This window comes from Sphaerodactylus townsendi, linkage group LG04 (assembly GCF_021028975.2).
Source record: "Sphaerodactylus townsendi isolate TG3544 linkage group LG04, MPM_Stown_v2.3, whole genome shotgun sequence".
NCBI classification, from domain to species: domain Eukaryota; kingdom Metazoa; phylum Chordata; class Lepidosauria; order Squamata; family Sphaerodactylidae; genus Sphaerodactylus; species Sphaerodactylus townsendi.
The window spans coordinates 3,342,462-3,364,848 of NC_059428.1; the positions used below are offsets into that span (position 1 = coordinate 3,342,462).

General features: G+C 55.3%; 1 protein-coding gene across 4 annotated transcripts in view; it reads left to right on the forward strand.

Moving 5' to 3' along the window:
* The window catches only part of FAM168A (family with sequence similarity 168 member A), a 163,465-nt gene that overhangs the window by 109,172 nt on the left and 31,906 nt on the right, over positions 1-22,387 (forward strand). For all 4 annotated transcript variants that reach the window (XM_048492464.1, XM_048492467.1, XM_048492465.1 and 1 more), the window contains exon 4: positions 18,947-19,027. In XM_048492464.1, coding sequence (XP_048348421.1) covers positions 18,947-19,027 — 81 coding nt within the window. The remainder of the gene's footprint in view (positions 1-18,946; positions 19,028-22,387) is intronic.

Here is a 22,387-nt window from a genome sequence, read left to right on the forward strand (position 1 = left end):
CCCCCCCCCCACCCCCCCCCCCCCCCACCCCCCCCCCCCCCCACCCCCCCCCCCCCCCACCCCCCCCCCCCCCCACCCCCCCCCCCCCCCACCCCCCCCCCCCCCCACCCCCCCCCCCCCCCACCCCCCCCCCCCCCCACCCCCCCCCCCCCCCACCCCCCCCCCCCCCCACCCCCCCCCCCCCCCACCCCCCCCCCCCCCCACCCCCCCCCCCCCCCACCCCCCCCCCCCCCCACCCCCCCCCCCCCCCACCCCCCCCCCCCCCCACCCCCCCCCCCCCCCACCCCCCCCCCCCCCCACCCCCCCCCCCCCCCACCCCCCCCCCCCCCCACCCCCCCCCCCCCCCACCCCCCCCCCCCCCCACCCCCCCCCCCCCCCACCCCCCCCCCCCCCCACCCCCCCCCCCCCCCACCCCCCCCCCCCCCCACCCCCCCCCCCCCCCACCCCCCCCCCCCCCCACCCCCCCCCCCCCCCACCCCCCCCCCCCCCCACCCCCCCCCCCCCCCACCCCCCCCCCCCCCCACCCCCCCCCCCCCCCACCCCCCCCCCCCCCCACCCCCCCCCCCCCCCACCCCCCCCCCCCCCCACCCCCCCCCCCCCCCACCCCCCCCCCCCCCCACCCCCCCCCCCCCCCACCCCCCCCCCCCCCCACCCCCCCCCCCCCCCACCCCCCCCCCCCCCCACCCCCCCCCCCCCCCACCCCCCCCCCCCCCCACCCCCCCCCCCCCCCACCCCCCCCCCCCCCCACCCCCCCCCCCCCCCACCCCCCCCCCCCCCCACCCCCCCCCCCCCCCACCCCCCCCCCCCCCCACCCCCCCCCCCCCCCACCCCCCCCCCCCCCCACCCCCCCCCCCCCCCACCCCCCCCCCCCCCCACCCCCCCCCCCCCCCACCCCCCCCCCCCCCCACCCCCCCCCCCCCCCACCCCCCCCCCCCCCCACCCCCCCCCCCCCCCACCCCCCCCCCCCCCCACCCCCCCCCCCCCCCACCCCCCCCCCCCCCCACCCCCCCCCCCCCCCACCCCCCCCCCCCCCCACCCCCCCCCCCCCCCACCCCCCCCCCCCCCCACCCCCCCCCCCCCCCACCCCCCCCCCCCCCCACCCCCCCCCCCCCCCACCCCCCCCCCCCCCCACCCCCCCCCCCCCCCACCCCCCCCCCCCCCCACCCCCCCCCCCCCCCACCCCCCCCCCCCCCCACCCCCCCCCCCCCCCACCCCCCCCCCCCCCCACCCCCCCCCCCCCCCACCCCCCCCCCCCCCCACCCCCCCCCCCCCCCACCCCCCCCCCCCCCCACCCCCCCCCCCCCCCACCCCCCCCCCCCCCCACCCCCCCCCCCCCCCACCCCCCCCCCCCCCCACCCCCCCCCCCCCCCACCCCCCCCCCCCCCCACCCCCCCCCCCCCCCACCCCCCCCCCCCCCCACCCCCCCCCCCCCCCACCCCCCCCCCCCCCCACCCCCCCCCCCCCCCACCCCCCCCCCCCCCCACCCCCCCCCCCCCCCACCCCCCCCCCCCCCCACCCCCCCCCCCCCCCACCCCCCCCCCCCCCCACCCCCCCCCCCCCCCACCCCCCCCCCCCCCCACCCCCCCCCCCCCCCACCCCCCCCCCCCCCCACCCCCCCCCCCCCCCACCCCCCCCCCCCCCCACCCCCCCCCCCCCCCACCCCCCCCCCCCCCCACCCCCCCCCCCCCCCACCCCCCCCCCCCCCCACCCCCCCCCCCCCCCACCCCCCCCCCCCCCCACCCCCCCCCCCCCCCACCCCCCCCCCCCCCCACCCCCCCCCCCCCCCACCCCCCCCCCCCCCCACCCCCCCCCCCCCCCACCCCCCCCCCCCCCCACCCCCCCCCCCCCCCACCCCCCCCCCCCCCCACCCCCCCCCCCCCCCACCCCCCCCCCCCCCCACCCCCCCCCCCCCCCACCCCCCCCCCCCCCCACCCCCCCCCCCCCCCACCCCCCCCCCCCCCCACCCCCCCCCCCCCCCACCCCCCCCCCCCCCCACCCCCCCCCCCCCCCACCCCCCCCCCCCCCCACCCCCCCCCCCCCCCACCCCCCCCCCCCCCCACCCCCCCCCCCCCCCACCCCCCCCCCCCCCCACCCCCCCCCCCCCCCACCCCCCCCCCCCCCCACCCCCCCCCCCCCCCACCCCCCCCCCCCCCCACCCCCCCCCCCCCCCACCCCCCCCCCCCCCCACCCCCCCCCCCCCCCACCCCCCCCCCCCCCCACCCCCCCCCCCCCCCACCCCCCCCCCCCCCCACCCCCCCCCCCCCCCACCCCCCCCCCCCCCCACCCCCCCCCCCCCCCACCCCCCCCCCCCCCCACCCCCCCCCCCCCCCACCCCCCCCCCCCCCCACCCCCCCCCCCCCCCACCCCCCCCCCCCCCCACCCCCCCCCCCCCCCACCCCCCCCCCCCCCCACCCCCCCCCCCCCCCACCCCCCCCCCCCCCCACCCCCCCCCCCCCCCACCCCCCCCCCCCCCCACCCCCCCCCCCCCCCACCCCCCCCCCCCCCCACCCCCCCCCCCCCCCACCCCCCCCCCCCCCCACCCCCCCCCCCCCCCACCCCCCCCCCCCCCCACCCCCCCCCCCCCCCACCCCCCCCCCCCCCCACCCCCCCCCCCCCCCACCCCCCCCCCCCCCCACCCCCCCCCCCCCCCACCCCCCCCCCCCCCCACCCCCCCCCCCCCCCACCCCCCCCCCCCCCCACCCCCCCCCCCCCCCACCCCCCCCCCCCCCCACCCCCCCCCCCCCCCACCCCCCCCCCCCCCCACCCCCCCCCCCCCCCACCCCCCCCCCCCCCCACCCCCCCCCCCCCCCACCCCCCCCCCCCCCCACCCCCCCCCCCCCCCACCCCCCCCCCCCCCCACCCCCCCCCCCCCCCACCCCCCCCCCCCCCCACCCCCCCCCCCCCCCACCCCCCCCCCCCCCCACCCCCCCCCCCCCCCACCCCCCCCCCCCCCCACCCCCCCCCCCCCCCACCCCCCCCCCCCCCCACCCCCCCCCCCCCCCACCCCCCCCCCCCCCAACCCCCTCCCCCCCCCCCCCCCCCCCCCCCCACCCCCCCCCCCCCACCCCCCCCCCCCCCCAACCCCCCCCCCCCCCACCCCCCCCCCCCCCCACCCCCCCCCCCCCCCAACCCCCCCCCCCCCCCCACCCCCCCCCCCCACAGCATGGCCAATTGGCCATGCTGGTAGGGGCTGATGGGAATTGTAGTTCCTGAACATCTGGAGAGCCGCAGGTTCCCTACACCTGAGTTAAACAGTTTAATATGACCAAAGGCCAGTTAAAAAAAAGAGAGGAAAAAACGGCAACACACATCCATAACAGCAGATTACAACAATTAATAAGCAACTAACAAGTTGAATAAAATATTTGACTTTCAGCTCATTCCCCGGCTAAGTAGGACCTTGCGTTTATTATAAGCTAATGCACAAAACTTTGCTACCTGCTGAGAGATGGATACATCCTTGTCTCCTAACAAAATTCTCCTAATCTCTTGATCAGGGTCCTTTGCGATGATCAAGCTGTGCTGAACAAGTAGGGGTAAAATAAAAAGCTCTTTTTCTGTCTTAGGCAGCACATGGTGCAGCAAAATGTATGTCATGGAATCCACGTCCCCAGAATTACAAACACATTTCCTCAAATGCCACAGGGTTTTCCTAAATCTGCTCATAAACGTGACGGAATGCATCAAACCATGCTCCAGAAAAGGCCTTTGGTATTTAGCTAGGGCAGTGATGGCGAACCTTTTCGAGACCAAGTGCCCAAACTGCAACCCAAAACCCACTTATTTATCGCAAAGTGCCAACATGGCAATTTAACCTGAATGCTGAGGTTTTAGTTTAGACAAAACTGTTGGCTCCAAGGCGTGCGTTACTTGGGAGTAAGCTTGGTGGTCGTCGGTGGCTTTGCTTTGAAGCAACCGTGCAACTTTCCAACGGGTGAATCACGACCCAAGGAGGCCCTCAGAAGCAAGCCCCATTGCCTTTGGCTTACCGAGCTTACTCCCAGGTAAAGGATCGTGCTTTAGTTCTTCGCATGAAAATTAGTGGGGTTTAACAGCGCTTAACAGGGTTACCTACACTGCTTCCCCAAAACTAGGTCTTAGGTTTAAGGCTAATAATCGAGCCCAGCGGCCCAAGCCAGCCTAGATGTGGGGGGGGGGGGGCTCTGTGCGTGCCCACAGAGAGGGCTCTGAGTGCTACCTTTGGGGGAGGGCGGCTTATAAACCAAATAAATAAATAAATAAATAATAGATAGATAGATAGATAGATAGATAGATAGATAGATAGATAGATAGATAGATAGATAGATAGATAGATAGATAGATAGATAGATAGATAGATAGATAGATAGATAGATAGATAGATAGATAGATAGATAGATAGATAAATAAATAAATAAGGAGCCATCACCGTACCAATCCAAGATTTCAGCGGTCTGTGTAGCACAGGAAATGAGGCATTATCATTTTGGTAATCAATGTCATCCAATCGTTGATAGACCATCTTAACTTCTGAGGGCAGGTCTCATTCCAGCACCAACAGAGGGTCTGGCCCGAATAATCTTCTGATGAAAAAATTCAATTAAAAACATATCAACGACACTAGGAGGAGGCCAGTAACTGTTATGGGGCGTCTGCCCAATGCAACAAAGTTTTCTCCTACTGGTGAAAGACACTGATAGAGGAAGACAGACAAATCTGGAGGGAAGTTCCCGTGTTTTGGTGCCAGGATGACCAGAGCATTTAGGTCGGATGGTATTGAAATCCCCCCTTAAGGTGTGTTGATCCCCGAATCAATAATCTTAGAGCTTTTAAAATCGGAATTCTTCCCAACCTTTTGTCTATTTGAGCCCTGAGGTTTAAGTGGAAACCAGCACAAGCTACTGTTTTCATCATTTTAAATGTATATTCTTTACCTATCTATTATTATTTATTTATGAGCCCAGCCTACTACTACTACTACTACTACTACTACTACTACTACTACTACTACTACTACTACTACTACTACTACTACTACTACTACTACCACTACCACTACCACTACCACTACCACTACCACTTCCTCCTCCTCCTCCTCTTCTTCTTCCTCTTCTTCTTCCTCTTCTTCTTCCTCTTCCTCTTCTTCTTCCTCTTCCTCTTCTTCCTCTTTTTCCTCTTCTTCCTCTTCTTCTTCCTCTTCTTCTTCCTCTTCCTCTTCTTCTTCCTCTTCCTCTTCTTCTTCTTCTTCTTCTTCTTCTTCCTCTTCCTCTTCTTCCTCTTTTTCCTCTTCTTCCTCTTCTTCTTCTTCCTCTTCTTCTTCTTCTTCTTCTTCTTCTTCTTCTTCTTCTTCTTCTTCTTCTTCTTCTTCTTCTTCTTCTTCTTCTTCTTCTTCTTCTTCTTCTTCTTCTTCTTCTTGCCTCTTCCGCCAAGACAGCCAGCTCAGGTCAGACATTTTCTTCATTCCCACCTTTACATTCACAACATAATTTCAGACGCATCTTACAAAGCTTATTGGCTTCAAGCCACCTTTTATTACTCCCTCGGTTTATAATCTTCCAGAGGCGGAGAGCGAGTGAGCGAGCGAGCAGGGCAGGGACAGCCCCTCCCCTCCCCAATTTCATGTGAGAGTTGATTTCTGATTTCCATATTAATAAAATGTAGCTTTACTTTTTGTTCGGCCGTAATCCCCGCAACAACAAGGGGAAGGAGATTATACCGGAGAGGTTAGAAAAGCAATTAAGCCTGGCGCGCAGGAACTCAGAAGGGTAGAGGGACGCGGGAGAGGAAGAAATGAATTCGAGCCACTGCATATTGAATGTCGTCTGTGGCGGAGAGGCAGGAGGGTGGGGAACTCCTAAACGTGTATCTGGGGTAGGGGTCAGCCACTGCAGCTCACTAAAGTGTGCTTTTGAGATCCTGAACTCATTCACTCCCTCCACCATTGCAGAGATGGGATCCAGCAGGTTCTCACAGGTTCCCGAGAGTAGGTTACTACTTATTTGTGTGTGCCGAGAGGGGGTTACTAATTGGTGATTTTGCCACGTGATTTTTGCCTTAGTTACACCCCTCCTCTCAGCAGTAGCGCGCAGAACTTGAAGCAGTCTAGCAGGAGGTGCACCGGCATGCGTGGCAGCCTGCGCCTGCGTGCATTCGTTTCCCGCCCAAGGACCGGCACAGCGGCTGCGTCCTTGCCACAGCCCCGCCCAGGAATGCCCCGCCCCAGAATGCCTGGCCACACCCCCATTGTGCCCCGCCCAGCCCCATTGGCTCTACGCCACAGTTTGAATCCCACCACCATGGGAACCTGTTACTAAAATGTTTGGATCCCACCACTGCACCATTGCCAAGATTTTCTGCGGCACGTCGCCAATGGGAACGCCATCTTAATAGCAACTACAGGAACTTCCACATTTAGAGGCAGTCTATCGGTGAATGCTAGGGACAGGAGGCAACATCAGGGAAAGGCGTTGTTCTCTATTCCCAATCTATAAGGCTCAGCATGGGGAATCAAACCGCTTTTCCAGATTGGAATCCACCTGCTCTTAACCACTACACTACACCGGCTTTAAGGTTGGCTCCACCCTTCCCCGGCCTGCTCCTGGAATTCTCTTGGCCAAGCTGGTGCAGCTTTTTGCACCGGTGGGCCTGAGGATGAGCGTTGGTCTCCAGATCAGGTGCTGTGGAGCTGCGTGGCACCTGGTCAGCCAGGTAAGTTGCCCCTTGTGCCGCCTGGGTGGGTACCCAGGCCGGCGCGAGGGCGTGCTGGCTCCCGAGGGGGGATCCCCCCCTCCTCAGATTGGCTGTTAAAGTGCCTTACAACATTAATAAAATACATAATTTTTTGAAAACCCAATTTTTAAGATTGCAATTTAGGACTGCTTTAACTACTTGCAAGTTTGGATATTAGGCTAGGTCACTTCAGTGTTGCAAGAATTCAGCTGATTTACAGAATTCAGGTTCTAACTTCATTCATTCATTCATTCATTCATTCATTCATTCATTCATTCATTCATTCATTCATTCATTCATTCATTCATTCATTCATTTATTAAACTTATAGGCCGCCTCATCCCTGAAGGGCTTGAGGCGGCTCACAACATGGCTGTTCTAACGAACAGCAAATCAACAACATAAAACTTAAATCCCTTAAAACCTATACAGCAATAAATTAAAACAGCAGTATTTTAAAACAAAATTGTTTAAAACAGGTGCCCGAACCAAGGCCAAGGAAGGGAGGAGATAGGTAGGGCCTGCGATGTTATCAGTGGTTCAGACCCAACCAAAATAAAAAGATGGAGACAGGCAGCCTCAGATTCGGTGGGGGGCAGTAGGACCACGGCCAGCCCCTCCAAAAGCCCGGTGAAATTGAACATGCGGGACTTGATTTTTGATCCACGGGTTGTTTGTGGTCCTGTGAATGCCTGCCATCGGAGGTGTACCACTCAGGGGGACAAATGGGGTCAAATGTACCCAGGTTGCAACCATTTAATCATGTGGGGGTGCAAAATCACCACCACCCCCTTCCTTCCCCCCAGGTCCATACACTGACTTCAAGACCTGGTGCAAAAAAAGTTGTTTGGATGTGGTGGGGGAGGGTGACCGCCCATACCGGGGTGGGGGGTATGGACTCAGATTTTGCACTGGGCTACATTTTCCCTAGATCCGCCTCTGCTGCCATCTAAAAAGAAATGCAGAAGTTTAAAGGAATGGTTAAGAGGAGGAGGAGGAGGAGGAGGAGGAGGAGGAGGAGGAGGAGAAGAAGAAGAAGTAGTAGTAGTAGTAGTGGTAGTAGTAGTAGTAGTAGTAGTTGTTGTTGTTGTTGTTGTTGTTGTTGTTTGGATTTATATCCCCCCTTTCTCTCCTGCAGGAGACTCAAAGGGGCTGACAATCTCCTTGCCCTTCCCCCCTCACAACAAACACCCTGTGAGGTGGGCGGGGCTGAGAGATCTCCGAAGAACTGTGACTAGCCCAAGGTCACCCAGCTGGCGTGTGTGGGAGTGCCCAGGCTAATCTGAATTCCCCAGATAAGCCTCCACAGCTCAGGCGGCAGAGCTGGGAATCAAACCCGGTTCCTCCAGATTAGATACACGAGCTCTTAACCTCCTACGCCACTGCTGAGAGAGAGAGAGAGAGATCTTAATCGTAGAAGTCCGTTTCATTACAACTTCTGCTGCCTTAAAACCTGTGCCTCGATGAAGATTTATGCATTAATGATCTAGCCTGCGTGTGGCCATAATTTTTCTTTTATACCTCACAGCCTCTTGTCCTCACCCCCCCCCCAGAGAAACCATATTACAGATTGCCTAATTATGCGAGCCGTAATTCTTCTTTTATTTCTTCTGATATTTGCTCTGCGGCAGAAGAGGTTAGCCCGGCAACCTCGGCCATCCCTGGGCTCCGGAATATTTCGTGGAGCCATACTGCTGTTCTCCCGTTCACGCTTACGGGACCGCTGAAGGATATAAATCTGTCCATATGCCGATACAGTTGTAAACAATCCGGGCAGAGTGAATTACTATACCCAGGCTTTTAAGAAGCTGCGTCAAGTAGAATAAAAGAGAAGACGCATTTCAACCGGAAATTGTACCGCGGCAGTCCCTAGGGAAGGAATGGCTGTTGTGTGCGTCGCGTATATTTCGGTGCGGCATTTTTGCTGAGTTTTCCCAGTGACTTTTTCACGGAACCCACGGTTAGTTTTCCTCAATGTGGTCATTTCTGGGGGGCGCTTTACAGGCCCAAACGCGTGTTGCGTCTTTGTCCTCTTTGCCTTGTTTGTCTGTTTATGATTTTATTCTTCGGTTTATACCCCGCCCATCCCTGACGGGCTCAATGCGTCGAACAACATAACACAACAGTATACATTAAACAAAATAAATACCAATAAATTATCTCAGAAACTGTAAGATAGAAAACGGAATTACGGATGGCCACTATGGGAAAAAGAATACTTAGCAGACCAGGTGCTCAGGAGCAGCAGCAGCAGAAGGCTATTGCTTTCACACCCTGCATGTGAGCTCCCAAAGGCACCTGGTGGGCCACTGCGAGTAGCAGAGTGCTGGACTAGATGGACTCTGGTCTGATCCAGCAGGCTCTTTCTTATGCTCTAGCTCATTGTTTTCACACACCCTGCATGTGAGCTCCCCAAAGGCACCTGGTGGGCCACTGGCAGTCACAGAGTGCCGGAATTAGATGGACTCTGGTCTGATCCAGCAGGCTCTTTCTTATGTTCTTAAAGCCATTGCTTTCACACCCCGTGCATGTGAGCTCCCCAAAGGCACCTGGTGGGCCACTGCGAGTAGCAGAGTGCTGGACTAGATGGACTCTTGGTCTGATCCAGCAGGCTCTTTCTTATGTTCTTAAAGCCATTGCTTTCACACCCTGCATGTGAGCTCCCAAAGGCACCTGGTGGGCCACTGCGAGTCACAGAGTGCTGGACTAGATGGACTCTGGTCTGATCCAGCAGGCTCTTTCTTATGTTCTTAAAGCCATTGCTTTCACACCCTGCATGTGAGCTCCCAAAGGCACCTGGTGGGCCACTGCGAGTAGCAGAGTGCTGGACTAGATGGACTCTGGTCTGATCCAGCAGGCTCTTTCTTATGTTCTTATGGACTAAATGTATCATGGGTATGATCTACCAGGGATGCTGGTGTGTGTGTTCTAGTGGCTAGGCCCCTTGTTTTTCTGTCTGCATAACAATTCACATCTTTTAATGTTGTTGTTTTTTAAATTAACGCTTTCAAGCACAAATCCTGATGTCACTTAAGTTGGCATTTTAATACTGGCGGGGGCGGCATCCGCTGCTCTCCTAATGCGACAAGTTGCGTCTCCGGCACGCCACCTGTTGTCAGCCGGAACGACTTCTCTCCTCCCTTTGAACGAGACCTTCCCGCTTTCCCAGCCCGTGAAATTGGACATTATTCGCGATAGATTCTTTTCCAGGCACAGCTGTGCAGCTTTGCCAGCTGAGATGTTGCGAATTCCCCCTCTCCCCGAAGCATCGTTTCGAATCTGGCCCGAGGACCCGAGAGAGAAGCATTAAGCTTTTTTTACACTCTGAAACTGGTTTTTCCTAATATTCTGGGCACGCTCCGTCGGCTTTTGCGCTCGTCAGAAGCAAATGGGTTGGAGAGCAATTTGCCTCGCTGGTGTTGGTCCAGAAACCATTCCAAAACAGCATATGGACCGTTCGGAGTTAATTACGGGGCTGAAAGTAAGCATCGAAAGGTTAAGGGTTCTAAACCTTCCTGTACCATTTTGCCCTCCTCGTTCAGAGGTGGTGTTTTATAATTGTCGGTTTTGTCTGGGATTCTTCCGGCAAGCAAAGGAAATGGCCACGTCTCCCCAGCCGGGTTGGCAGCGACTTCCATCTCCCGGGACTGTGTGCCGTCTCCCACCGCCAGCCCGTATGGCATACTGTCATGCCGAATAGCACTTGCGTGACATTTTCAGTAGAACAGGCTGTTATTTTATAGTTGAGCTGTCAGCAATGGAGGGGCGGGGGGGCAGAGGAGAACGGCCCGACTCTTACCAAGTTGTACTGCTTCTCTTCTCCTTTGCATTGGTGAGACCCAGCATGGTGTAATGGTTCAGCGGCGGACTCTAATCTACAGGGCCAGGTTTGATTCCCCCCTTCTCCACACGAGCAGTGGGCTTTTGGCTGGTAAACTGGATTAGTTTCGCCAGTCCTCCACTGGTGGATGACCTTGGGCTAGTCACAGTTCTCTCAGAATTCTCTCAGTCCCACCTACCTCACCGATGTCCACTGTGGGGGGGGAGGAAGGGGAGGAATTGTTATTGTTGTTGTTGTTGTTTGAATTTATACCTCATCTTTCTCTCCTGTAAGGAGACTCAAGGTGGCTTATAAGCTCCTTTCCCTTCCCCTCCCCACAACAGACCCCTTGGGAGGCAGGTGGGGCTGAGAGAGTTCTGAGAGTGACTAGCTCAAGGTCACCCAACAGGAATGTAGCAGTGCGGAAACACATCTGGTTCCCCAGATAAGCCTCTGCTACTCAAGTGGAGGAGTGGGGAATCAAATCCATAGGCAACTAGAACTGCACCCAGTATTCCAAATGAGGCCCCACCATATGTTTAGAGAGGTAACCCAGGTTAGGTGTATTGCTATCCATTCTCCATGTCGCTCCGTGAATGCACACCCATTACCTTTACCTTTGTAACTCTGCAACGAAAAGGGCTAGATGCTTAAAAAATATCTGAGAGCTAGTATATTATTGCAACTGTCCGTTATTTTATAACGCTATAGCTATTATTAGTTTTTTTTAGAAACCTGAAAAAGTCACCCAGTTCCTTTCTAAGGCAGTGGTGGCGAACCTTTGGCACTCCAGATGTTATGGACTACAATTCCCATCAGCCCCTGCCAGCATGGCCAATTGGCCATGTTTTGCTACAAGTTCTCCAATTGGCCATGCTGGCAGGGGCTGATGGTAATTGTAGTCCATAACATCTGGAATGCCAAAGGTTCACCACCACGGCTCTAAGGGATAGCTGCCATAAGGGACTAAAGGAAGGAAAATGGTGTTGATATGGGTATACCTTACAAAAATAATTCCTTTCCTTTCCCTTCCTGTCCTGTGAGGAGACTCAAGGTGGCTTACAAGCTCCTCCCCCTTCCTCTACCCACAACAGACACCTTGTGAGGCAGGTGGGGCTGAGAGAGTATGGAGAGAACTATGACTACCCCAAGGTCACCCAGCAGGGCTGTAGGAGTGCAGAAACACATCTGTTTCACCAGATCAGCCTCTGCCACTCAGGTGGAGGAGTGGGGAATCAAACCCATTTCTCCAGATTAGAATCCACCTGCTCTTGACCCAGTGACAGCAAACCTTTTTGAGACCGAGTGCACAAATTGCAACGCGAAACCCACTTATTTATCCCAAAGCGCCAATACAGCAATTTAACCTGAATACTGAGGTTTTAGTTCAGAAAAAACGGTTGGCTCCGAGGCGCGTGTTACTTGGGAGTAAGCTTGGTGAAGCAACCGTGCAGCGCTTCAAATGGGCGACTCACGACCCTAGGAGGGTTTACTCAGAAGCAAGCCCCATTGCCAGCAACCGAGCTTACTCCCAGGTAAAAGATCTTGACTTCCCACAAAAATTCAACAGGAACAGAAAAATAAAAGCAGTTCTAGCAAAGACCTTGGTGTGCTTTAAAAAAAAACCCTAAATGCATCTCGGTGCCTCCACCCTAGGCTTGAGCTGCCCAGGCGATTGGCAAAAAAACATGGGTCTGAGCGTTTCCCCGGTGTTTGAAAAAGAACACGTTTTGTTTGATCAGCAGTCAGCCTGCTCCAGCCTCCAGCAGATCTGCGTGCACCCGCCGCATGCTCGCGCGCCCACAGAGAGGGCTCTGAGCGCCACCTCTGGCACACGTGCCATAGGTTCGCCACCATTGTCTTAACCACTACACCTTGCTGGCTCGATTGCATAAGAACATAAGAACAAGCCAGCTGGATCAGACCAGAGTCCATCAAGTCCAGCTCTCTGCTACTCGCAGTGGCCCACCAGGTGCCTTTGGGAGCTCACGTGCAGGATGTGAAAGCAATGACCTTCTGCTGCTGCTCCTGCTCCCAAGCATCTGGTCTGCTAAGGCATTTGCAGAAGCAAGCCTTTATTGGCATAGACAGCAGTACAACAATAACAAAAACAGATTAAAAAGCATATACAATACAGGATATGCATGTTAGGACGAAGGAAATCTACTGGCATTTAGTAATTTCCAGGAGAAAGTCTGCCACTATCATACAGAGAGAAGGATCAGGGTTGTCCAACAAGTAGTGTAATCTAAATAAATCGGGGAGATCGGGTAAATGTAAAGGAGTGAGATTCACATACTTGGATCAGATTTCCTTGAATCTGAGACAGTGTAGTAATTGGTGGGCCAGAGATTCAACTGAGTCATCGTTACATGGGCACAATCTTTTAGCCTTTTCTTGCTTATTAAATCTGCCATGTAACAAGGCAGAAGGCATAACATTAAACCTGACGAGCACTATGGCTCTCCTTTGAACAGGATCTATTTTACAGGTAGTGTGCCAAGTGGCCCCGTTCAAATGGGAGAGAAAAATACAGGGGGGAGCACGTTTTCTTGGCAGCGGTGATTAGGGTAGAGAACTCTCTATTGCTAAGGCATTTGCAATCTGAGATCAAGGAGGATCAAGATTGGTAGCCACAGATCGACTTCTCCTCCATAAATCTATCCAAGCCCCTTTTAAAGCTATCCAGGTGAGTGGCCATCACCACCTCCTGTGGCAGCATATTCCAAACACCAATCCCACGTTGCGTGAAGAAGTGTTTCCTTTTATTAGTCCTAATTCTTCCCCCCAGCATTTTCAATGCATGCCCCCCGGTTCTAGTATCGAGAGAAAGAGAGAACAGTTTCTCTCTGTCAACCTTTTCTACCCCATGCGTAATTTTATAGACTTCAATCACAACGGTTAGAAGCCACAAAAGAGGTGTGATACCTGCTAAACAAACAGTGCACCGACATCCTGACAGTGGATTTTGAGCAGGCAAACATACCTGTGTGTCCGGTTCTCCCCCTCCCTCCCCAGTTTCCAAAAGAAAGTGCAAATAGCCCCCTTCCTTTGACTTAGCCCAGTCCTCGTTCGCATTTTGCGTGCCATGGCCGTTTCTATAAATAACGTGCCGGAAGATGTTTGCCAGAACCCTGTATACGACAACCTCCTCCTCAGCGTGGGCCTCCGCGTGCCTTTAGCGAATCTTCGGCCTCTCCGGGGTGAACCGTTACCCTTTTTAATTAACCTGATTTAGCAGCGGAATGTCGCAGTGACGAAAACGGGAGGTTGGGACAAATAGTTATTTATTCCGGCGCAGCAGCGACGGCGGTTGAAATGGATGACTCTCATTCACTTCCGAGAGAAGTCTTTGTGCATTCGGAGAGGAAGGCGGAGCCACGGTCCGTAGGCTGTCGAGAGAACCGGCCCTACTCTTGTGAAGTCCGGGTGGTCGGTTTCCGGAATTATTTGGTGTCTAGGCTGCTAGACAGTGTAGGGCCGGCTCACTCACATCCTGAATGCTAGACTTTCTATGCAGGGGGCTTGAGTGATTCTTGGTGGTGTATATCTTCTTATGTAGAGTTGCTGTTTGCCCTCTGGTGGTTGGTAAACCCATTGCTCACCCCAATGCCGTACCCTCGAGAAACAGGAATGGAGGGAGCGGAAAAATGGTGTCCATAATAGCACTCTGCCAGTTTCCTTGTGTCTCTAATCTATAGTCTATGATAGACCTGGGCATTATACGGCCCGCGGGCCACATCCAGCCCGCCGGATGACCCTGACTGGCCCCCCTGCCTTGCTGGGGAGCGAGGCGCCTTTGAAAGCCCCGCAGAAGCCGGCAACCAAGGCAACCGGCTTCTGCGGGGCTTTCAAAAGCACCAGTCGATGAAACAAGTAGGTCAAGGGACTTAAGTCTCCCCACTTGCTTGATTGTCACAGTGGACAACTATGCAGGTAGGTTAAGCCTGTGATTCTTTGTGCCAAGTAGTGTTGTGTGCAGAACTGTTGCCACTGATTCCGAGTTGATCTGTGCACCTGTCTGTCACTTATCAGCCCGTTATGCAGAATTGAGTTCAGCCTTTTGGCCCGGCCCTCCACAATATTTTCTGTTTCTTCTGCAGCCCCATGGAAAAAATAATTGCCCACCCCTGGTCTATGATCTTGTCTATAAAGATTAGGGCAGAGGCGCAGTGGGGCAAAATGGGGCCCCGTGCCCCTCCCCGCACCCCGTGGTAGCTACACACACCCTTCCCGCCCCCGTGCCCTGTGGTATCTATGCATCCCCTCCCTGCGGCCTGTTGTAGCTACGCCCCCCCTGCACCCACTTATCAGAAGTGTGGGAGGTGGTGAGAACCACAAAGAATTGCGAAGAGCTCCAAGCGGACCTTGATAAATTAGGTGAGTGGGCTCAGAAATGGCAAATGCAGTTCAATGTAGCTAAATGTAAAGTGATGCACATAGGGGCAAAAAATCCAAACTTCACATACACGCTACAGGGGTCAGTGCTATCAGTCACAGACCAGGAAAGGGATTTAGGCGTCTTAGTGGATAGTTCCATGGGAATGTCAACTCAATGCATGGCAGCTGTGAAAAAGGCAAACTCTATGCTGGGGATCATTAGAAAAGGAATGGAGAATAAAACTGCAAAGATTGTCATGCCCTTATATAAAGCCGTGATGCGACCGCACTTGGAGTACTGTGTCCAGTTCTGGTCGCCGCATCTCAAAAAGGATATTGAGGAGACAGAAAAAGTGCAGAGAAAGGCAACAAGGATGATTGAGGGACTGGAGCACCTTCCCTATGAGGAGAGGCTGCAGCATTTGGGACTCTTTCATTTGGAGAGGAGGCGGCTGAGGGGGGATATGATTGAAGTCTATAAAATGATGCATGGGGCAGAAAATGTGGACAGAGAGAAATTTTTCTCTCTTTCTCACAATACTAGAACCAGGGGGCATTCATTGAAAATGCTGGGGGGAAGAATTAGGACTAATAAAAGGAAACACTTCTTCACGCAACGTGGGATTGGTGTTTGGAATATGCTGCCACAGGAGGTGGTGATGGCCACTCACCTGGATAGCTTTAAAAGGGGCTTGGACAGATTGATGGAGGAGAAGTCGATTTATGGCTACCAATCTTGATCCTCTTGATCTGAGATTGCAAATGCCTTAGCAGACCAGGTGCTCAGGAGCAGCAGCAGCCGCAGAAGGCCATTGCGTTCACATCCTACATGTGAGCTCCCAAAGGCACCTGGTGGGCCACTGCAAGCAGCAGAGAGCTGGACTAGATGGACTCTGGTCTGATCCAGCTGGCTTGTTCTTATGTTCTTATGTTCTTATGAGGTGATTTTCACCAGGGGGAGCCTGGGCTTTTTGTCCCCAGATGTCCCCATTATATCTACGCGAATGGATTAGGGCACAGGTGTCAAACTTGCGGCCCTCCAGATGTTCATGAACTACAATTCCCATCAGCCCTTGCCAGTATAGCCAATTCTCATGTTGGGAGGGACTGATGGGAACTGTCGTTCGTGCACATCTGGAGGGCCAAGAGTTTGACACCCCCGGATTAGGGGATATTCCTAGAGCATAGGTGTCAAACTCGCGGCCCTCCGGATAGTATGGACTACAGTTCCCATCATCCCCTGCCAGCATGATGTTTGCAGGGGGTGATGGGAACTGTAGTCCGTAACATCTGGAGGACCGCAAGTTTATATTTTATATACTTTAGGCTTTTATACCGCCCTATCCCCGAAGGGCTCTGGGCAGTGTACAACATGTGACAAAATACAATCATAAAACCATCATAAATTAGTTAAAACCTATAAAAGCAGCAGAAGACTAACTATAAAACTGATAATTATAAATATAAGTGGCGCCCGACTGCCTATTATTAAATCCTTTCTCAAAGGGAGGAACGGCGAGTCTCATCGGATAGTATAAGGCCCAGATATAAGAGCCAAGGAAAAGTGGGGGGGCACCATCAGCGGCCGGTCCCTCCAAAGCCCCGGCCGAATAGAAGCTCACGCCTACAGGCTCCTGGCGGAATTCACCAAGATCCTCGGCGAGGGGTCTCGGATACAGCTGGTGGTGGGGAGGAAAGCATTCCACCATTGCGGGCCGGGCCAGGAGTCTGCGAAGCGTTCCCCTGGCCCATGTGGAGGCCAGCCACATCATCGAGGGGGCAGGGACCACCAGTAAATTGGCCTCCACTGAACGAAGAGGCCATGTAGGGACATATGGGGTGATGCGGTCTCGAAGATACGAGGGTCGCAGGCCACGTAAGTTTGACACCTATGTCCTAGAGTCTCACCAGAAGTGACGTCACATCCCTCCCAAACTCCACCTTCCTCAAGCAGGGGATGGGCTTTGGCTCACTGGACGAGCTTCTACTTTGCTTTCAGAAAGTCCCAGGTTCGATCCCCGGCATCTCCAGCAGGGATCGAGTGGCAGGTGACGTGGAAGACCTCAGCCTGAGAACCTGGAGATCTGCTTCCAGGCTGAGTAGACAATTCACACCTTGACGAACTGGTGGTCTGATTCAGCATTACGGCAGCTTTGCGTACTATCCGCGCTGGCAGCTGTCCTGTGACAGAGGTTTTGCCCAGAGTTTTAGAGGATAGCCATATTGGTCCAGTTCAGGGGTCTGCCACCTGCGGCTCTCCAGATGTTCATGGACTACAAATCCCATCAGCCCCTGCCAGCATGGCCAGTTGGTTGGAGGTGGCAAACCCCTGGTCTAAGGTTGCTAGGGGCTTTTTGTCTATGTTCCATCAACGTATTACAAATCAGATCTATGATATGATCCATCATATATGTCTGTGATGTGTTGAGTCCAAAAAATATATCCTATAATAACACTACACATGTATACAGAGCCTGGTGAGTTCTAGCACTTGTTTGTGCCATTGGTAGGTTGGATCTGGTCAACTTTTTCGCTCAATCTTGCCTAATTCTCCTCCTTCACACATTTCTCCACACATTTCTCCTTCACACATTTCACCCTATGCCAGTGGTGGCGAACCTTTGGCACTCCAGATGTTATGGACTACAAGTCCCATCAGCCCCTGCCAGCATGACCAATTGGCCATGCTGGCAGGTGCTGATGGGACTTGTAGTCCATAACATCTGGAGTGCCAAAGGTTCGCCACCACGGCCCTATGCCATGTGACCTTTGACCTTGTAGGACCTCAGGTCCCCTACCTGGAATTTTTGGCTTTCCAATTCTACATCCCTTGGCCATGCTGGCAGGGGCTGATGGGATTTGTAGTCCATGAACATCTGGAGAGCCGCAGGTTGCAGACCCCAGGTCCAGTTGCACCCACAAGATTTGCAGGGTATAAGTCAGCGCTCCCTTTGTCAGGTCCGAGGGCTCTGACTCTGGAAAAATTATGCCTGAAGATCTTTACTGTCTTGGCTCATATCTGGTGGAACGTGCTCCCCAGGGGGATCAGGGCCCTCCGGGACTTGAATGGTTTCCATGGGGCCTGTAAAACAGAGCTGTTCCGCCAGTCTTTCACATCTGGCCAACCGGGTCTGAATTGAATTAATGATGATATTAGTGGCCTCCCTGGGGCGTATAAGGGGTTGGGTGTGGCCATCTATTGTTCACCTTGTATCATTTTAAAGTTTCATGCTGTTTGATGTGGGTTATGTTTTTACAATTGTTGATATTTGTATTGTTTTCTTATTGTATTGTCTAAGGCACAGGTGTCCAACTCACGGCCCTCCAGATGTTAAGGACTACGGTTCCCATCATCCCCTGCCAGCAGGATGCTGACAGGGGATGATGGGAACTGTAGTCCACAACATCTGGAGGGCTGCAAGTTTGACACCTGTGGTCCAAGGCTTTCATGGCTGGACTCAACTGGTTGTGGTGGGTTTTCCGGGCTGTGTGGCCGTGGTCTGGTGGATCTTGTCCCTGACATTTCACCTGCAGCTGTGGCTGGCATCTTCAGAGGTGTATCTCTGCGAAGCGTGTACACTCTGTGAAGTTGGTCACCGCCTTGAGCCCTGCGGGGAAGGGCGGGCGGGCGGGTGGGTGTAGATTTGGGGCATATCACATGACCAACTCTGGCTTATCATTAACTGACTATGTTGCATGGAGACAGACTGAATTTTTCCCTATCAGCCCCCTCAGTTTCGGACTGCAGTCCTGCCCCAAAGTAACCATGGCTGCTTAACCTAACTCCTTCGTTTGGTGGTTGTGAGTGCAAAACAGGGCACAGTTCCATCCCGCGACGTGTACCGGACCAGAAATGAAACCGTAAAGTATATTGCACACCAGGTGTAACAGAAACTACAGGAAGCAACAAAACATGAAAGGGGGTGAATGCTTTCATTATTTATTTGGGGAACTGGTGCATCCTGGAACTTCTTGCTTCTGTTCTGCGGCCCACGAAGAATCTCCTGCCAATTAAAGCATGTTCTTCTCTCTCTGCAGGTTATCCCGCCGGATATCCCACAGCTGCTCCGACCTACAACCCAAACATATATACAACTACCAGCCCCGCCTATGCCCAAGGTAAACGGAGCTCTTTCTTCTTTGGGACGCGGCTTTGGCCGTGCTTGGAAACATGCAAATATAAATCTATATATATAAAAAGCTAACAGTGTTTTTGTTGATGATAGTATAACTCAGTAACTGCTGGGCCAATTCCTCTGAAAATTCCCAGCCACTATAGTCAGCCAGGTGAGAGTGTTTTTAGATGTTCACATACCTGAATTTTCACACCTGGCCCAGGTAAAACGCCTTTTTCCTGGCGCTCCATGGTGAAGGACATGCAACTGCCTGTGTGTAACTGTCACCCTTAGAATGTTCGTTCAGCTTAGAATGTTCACTCAGACGGCCAAATATGAGCAGTGGAAACAGTATATAGGCAGTAACTCGAGTGGAAGTGAAACACATACACACACATACACACGAGGGAGAGGGGAGTGAGTGAGGGGGAGGGGTGGCATGCAAGGGAAGAGAGGGAGGGAGAGGAAAGGGACGGAGGGGGAGGCATGCAAGGGAAGAGAAGTGAGAGAGGGAAGAAAGTGAGGGGTGGCATGCAAGGGAGGGGAGGCAGGGGGCCCAGCGTCTTGATATGACCCACCCACCCTAGCGGAGGGAAAGGGAAGGGAGGGAAGAGAGTGAAGGGCGACATGCAAGGGATGGGAGGGAGGGGCCAGGCACCCTAGATTCCCTGAATACTGTAGTTACAGTTAAGAAAACCAGGCACACATTACTCAGGAGTAAGCTCAGTACAGTAACCGTGACATACTTTGAATGGCTGCGGCACACCCCTCAGAGGGTTTCCTCAGAAGCGACACCCATTGCCACCCATTGCCACCAACCAAACTTACTCCCAGGTAAAGGATCATGACCAGCCAGCCTAGATGTGTGGGAGGGGTGCCTTTCCATTCCTCCCCCCCCCAGGAATGTGGGCACACACATCACTGACATCGCACAGTATCAGGCTGCGTGTTTGCATGAGCACGTACTGTTGGCCTCTGCAATTGATTTGCTGCTACTGTTCCTTTCCCATTTCACCACAATAAGCCACAGCAACGCGTGGCCAGGCCCCGCTAGTATATATATAATTGCTCGGTCTCGTCCTTTGTTGTTTTCAGCCACATGTTGCCAGTGTCTTCCTGTGTTATTCAGCAGATATTCCGTTCTCTCAGCGCCGTAACCAGATCTCCCATTATCAACACTTCATTAGTTTTTACAAAGTGTTCCATGGGATATTTAGCAGGACAGATTAAAGCCTCTTGTCAGGTGTGTTCTTGTTAAGAGCTGAAATATTACTTCTTGTGCAGTGCCAGCAAGCCCAAGTATAAAACGGTCATCTGCTCCCCTCGCTTCTGCGTTTATTCATCTAAAATATTGATGAGCCGCCTTTCTCCCTTATAGAACTTGAGGTGGCCTACAATAGAAATGAAATGATTCTGAAAAACACAACACGACAAAAACAGCGTGGATGAAACAACAATGATAAAAGACACATAAAAAGTCACCACTTAAAATCTCCCATTAGGACTGCCAATAAATACAAACTAATGGCCCCGTACAAAATGTGGGGGAATCCCTTCGGGAGCAGTGCGGGGCCCCCGCTGGTGAATTTGCTCTCTTCGAGGCACTTGCCCCAGCAGAGGGGCGAATATGTTTGCATGTGGCCTCTGCAACCCTTCCCGATAATGGGACAGAGTGTTGGATGCCGTGCCAGTGTCCCAGTGGCCCCCCCCCCAATGTATTGGGGGTGGTCTGGGAGCGTGGTCGGGGGAGGAGCGAACTGATTTTGACATTGCTTCTGTTGCTCCGGTGGCCAGGGCTTTAGACTGATTGATTGATTGATTGATTGATTGATTGATTGATTGATTGATTGATTGATTGATTGATTGATTGATTGAACTAGTTATACCACCCACCCCCAAGGGGCTCTGGGCAGTGTACAGCAGATGAAACTTACAAAAATAACTCGCAATCGAATAATTAAAACTAAATTAATTAAAGACAACCTCAACAAAACAAAAGAACCTAACATCAAATGGCAAGCCAAAGAAACCTCCTATTCCCCTGGGAGGGGACCGGCACGGCACAAAGCAACCAGTGTGAGGGAACGTGGAATGTAGCGGGGGAGGCAATCAGTGACCAGACCCCCCCAAAGCCCACTGGAACAACTCTGTTTTGCAGGCCCTGTAGAACTGTCCAAGGTCCTGCAGGACCCTGATGGCCGGAGGGAGGGCATTCCACCAGGCAGGGGGCAGTAAAAGCCCTGGCCCAGGTAGAGGCTAGTCATAACATTGAGGAACCAGGGACCACCAGCAGATTTGCCTCTGCAGAACGCAGAGACTGAGTAGGGACATATGGGGAAAGAGTCCCGGAGGTGGCATAAGTCCATTATGCCCAATGGGGTGTTTCCGGCAGCGGGGAGGCATTTTTGTGCTCGTAGACTCCTGTCGCCACCTGGGAGCCTCCCTGGGAGTGGTGGGCTGGTGTGACCACGTTGCCACAGCAGTGCGCCCGGCTTGTGGCTTGCAAACTCCTTCCCCTTCCTCTCCCCACAACAGACCCCTTGTGAGGCAGGTGGGGCTGAGAGAGCTCCGAAGAACTGTGACTAGCTCAAGGTCACCCAGCAGGAATGTAGGAGAGTGGAAACACATCCAGTTCACCAGATCAGCCTCTGCCACTCAGGTGGAGGAGCGGGGAATCAAACCCAGTTCTCCAGATTAGAATCCACCTGCTCTTCACCACGACCCCACACTGGCTTTCTTCTGGATGTATTTATTTTGCTCGCTGCACTGTTTCTACAAAGCCTTTGTTTTAGTGGTGCCAGTGATAGGGGAATATTCTTCTCTTGGAATGGGCGTGGCTGCCGTGAGCTATGTCCTCCCTCCCCCAAACACTCCTTGAAAGAAGCCCATCCACCCTCTGGCCATAGTATGAAACCCAGAGACCCTTTTGCAGTCCTGATGATGGGGTGTCCTGAATGCTGTCATCCCTTCCGCCCCTCCGCCTTTGAGCTCCTGAACATCATCATATCTCTGAGCTCACTCGCAGCTAGGGTTGCTGGGTCCCTCTTCGGCCCATGCTAGGGAGCGGGATACGGTTGCCAACTCCAAGTCCTGGAGATTTGGGCAGGGAGCCAAGGGAGGACACTGGCGTACCTGAAGGCCGTATTCTGTTCCCATCTTCTCTAAGGGGCTTCACTGTCTGTCTGTCTGTCTGTCTGTCTGTCTGTCTGTCTGTCTGTCTGTCTGTCTGTCTGTCTGTCTGTCTGTCTGTCTGTCTGTCTGTCTGTCTGTCTGTCGGCAGTGTGTCTGTCGGCAGTGTGTCTGTCTGTCTGTCGGCAGTGTGTCTGTCTGTCTGTCGGCAGTGTGTCTGTCGGCAGTGTGTCTG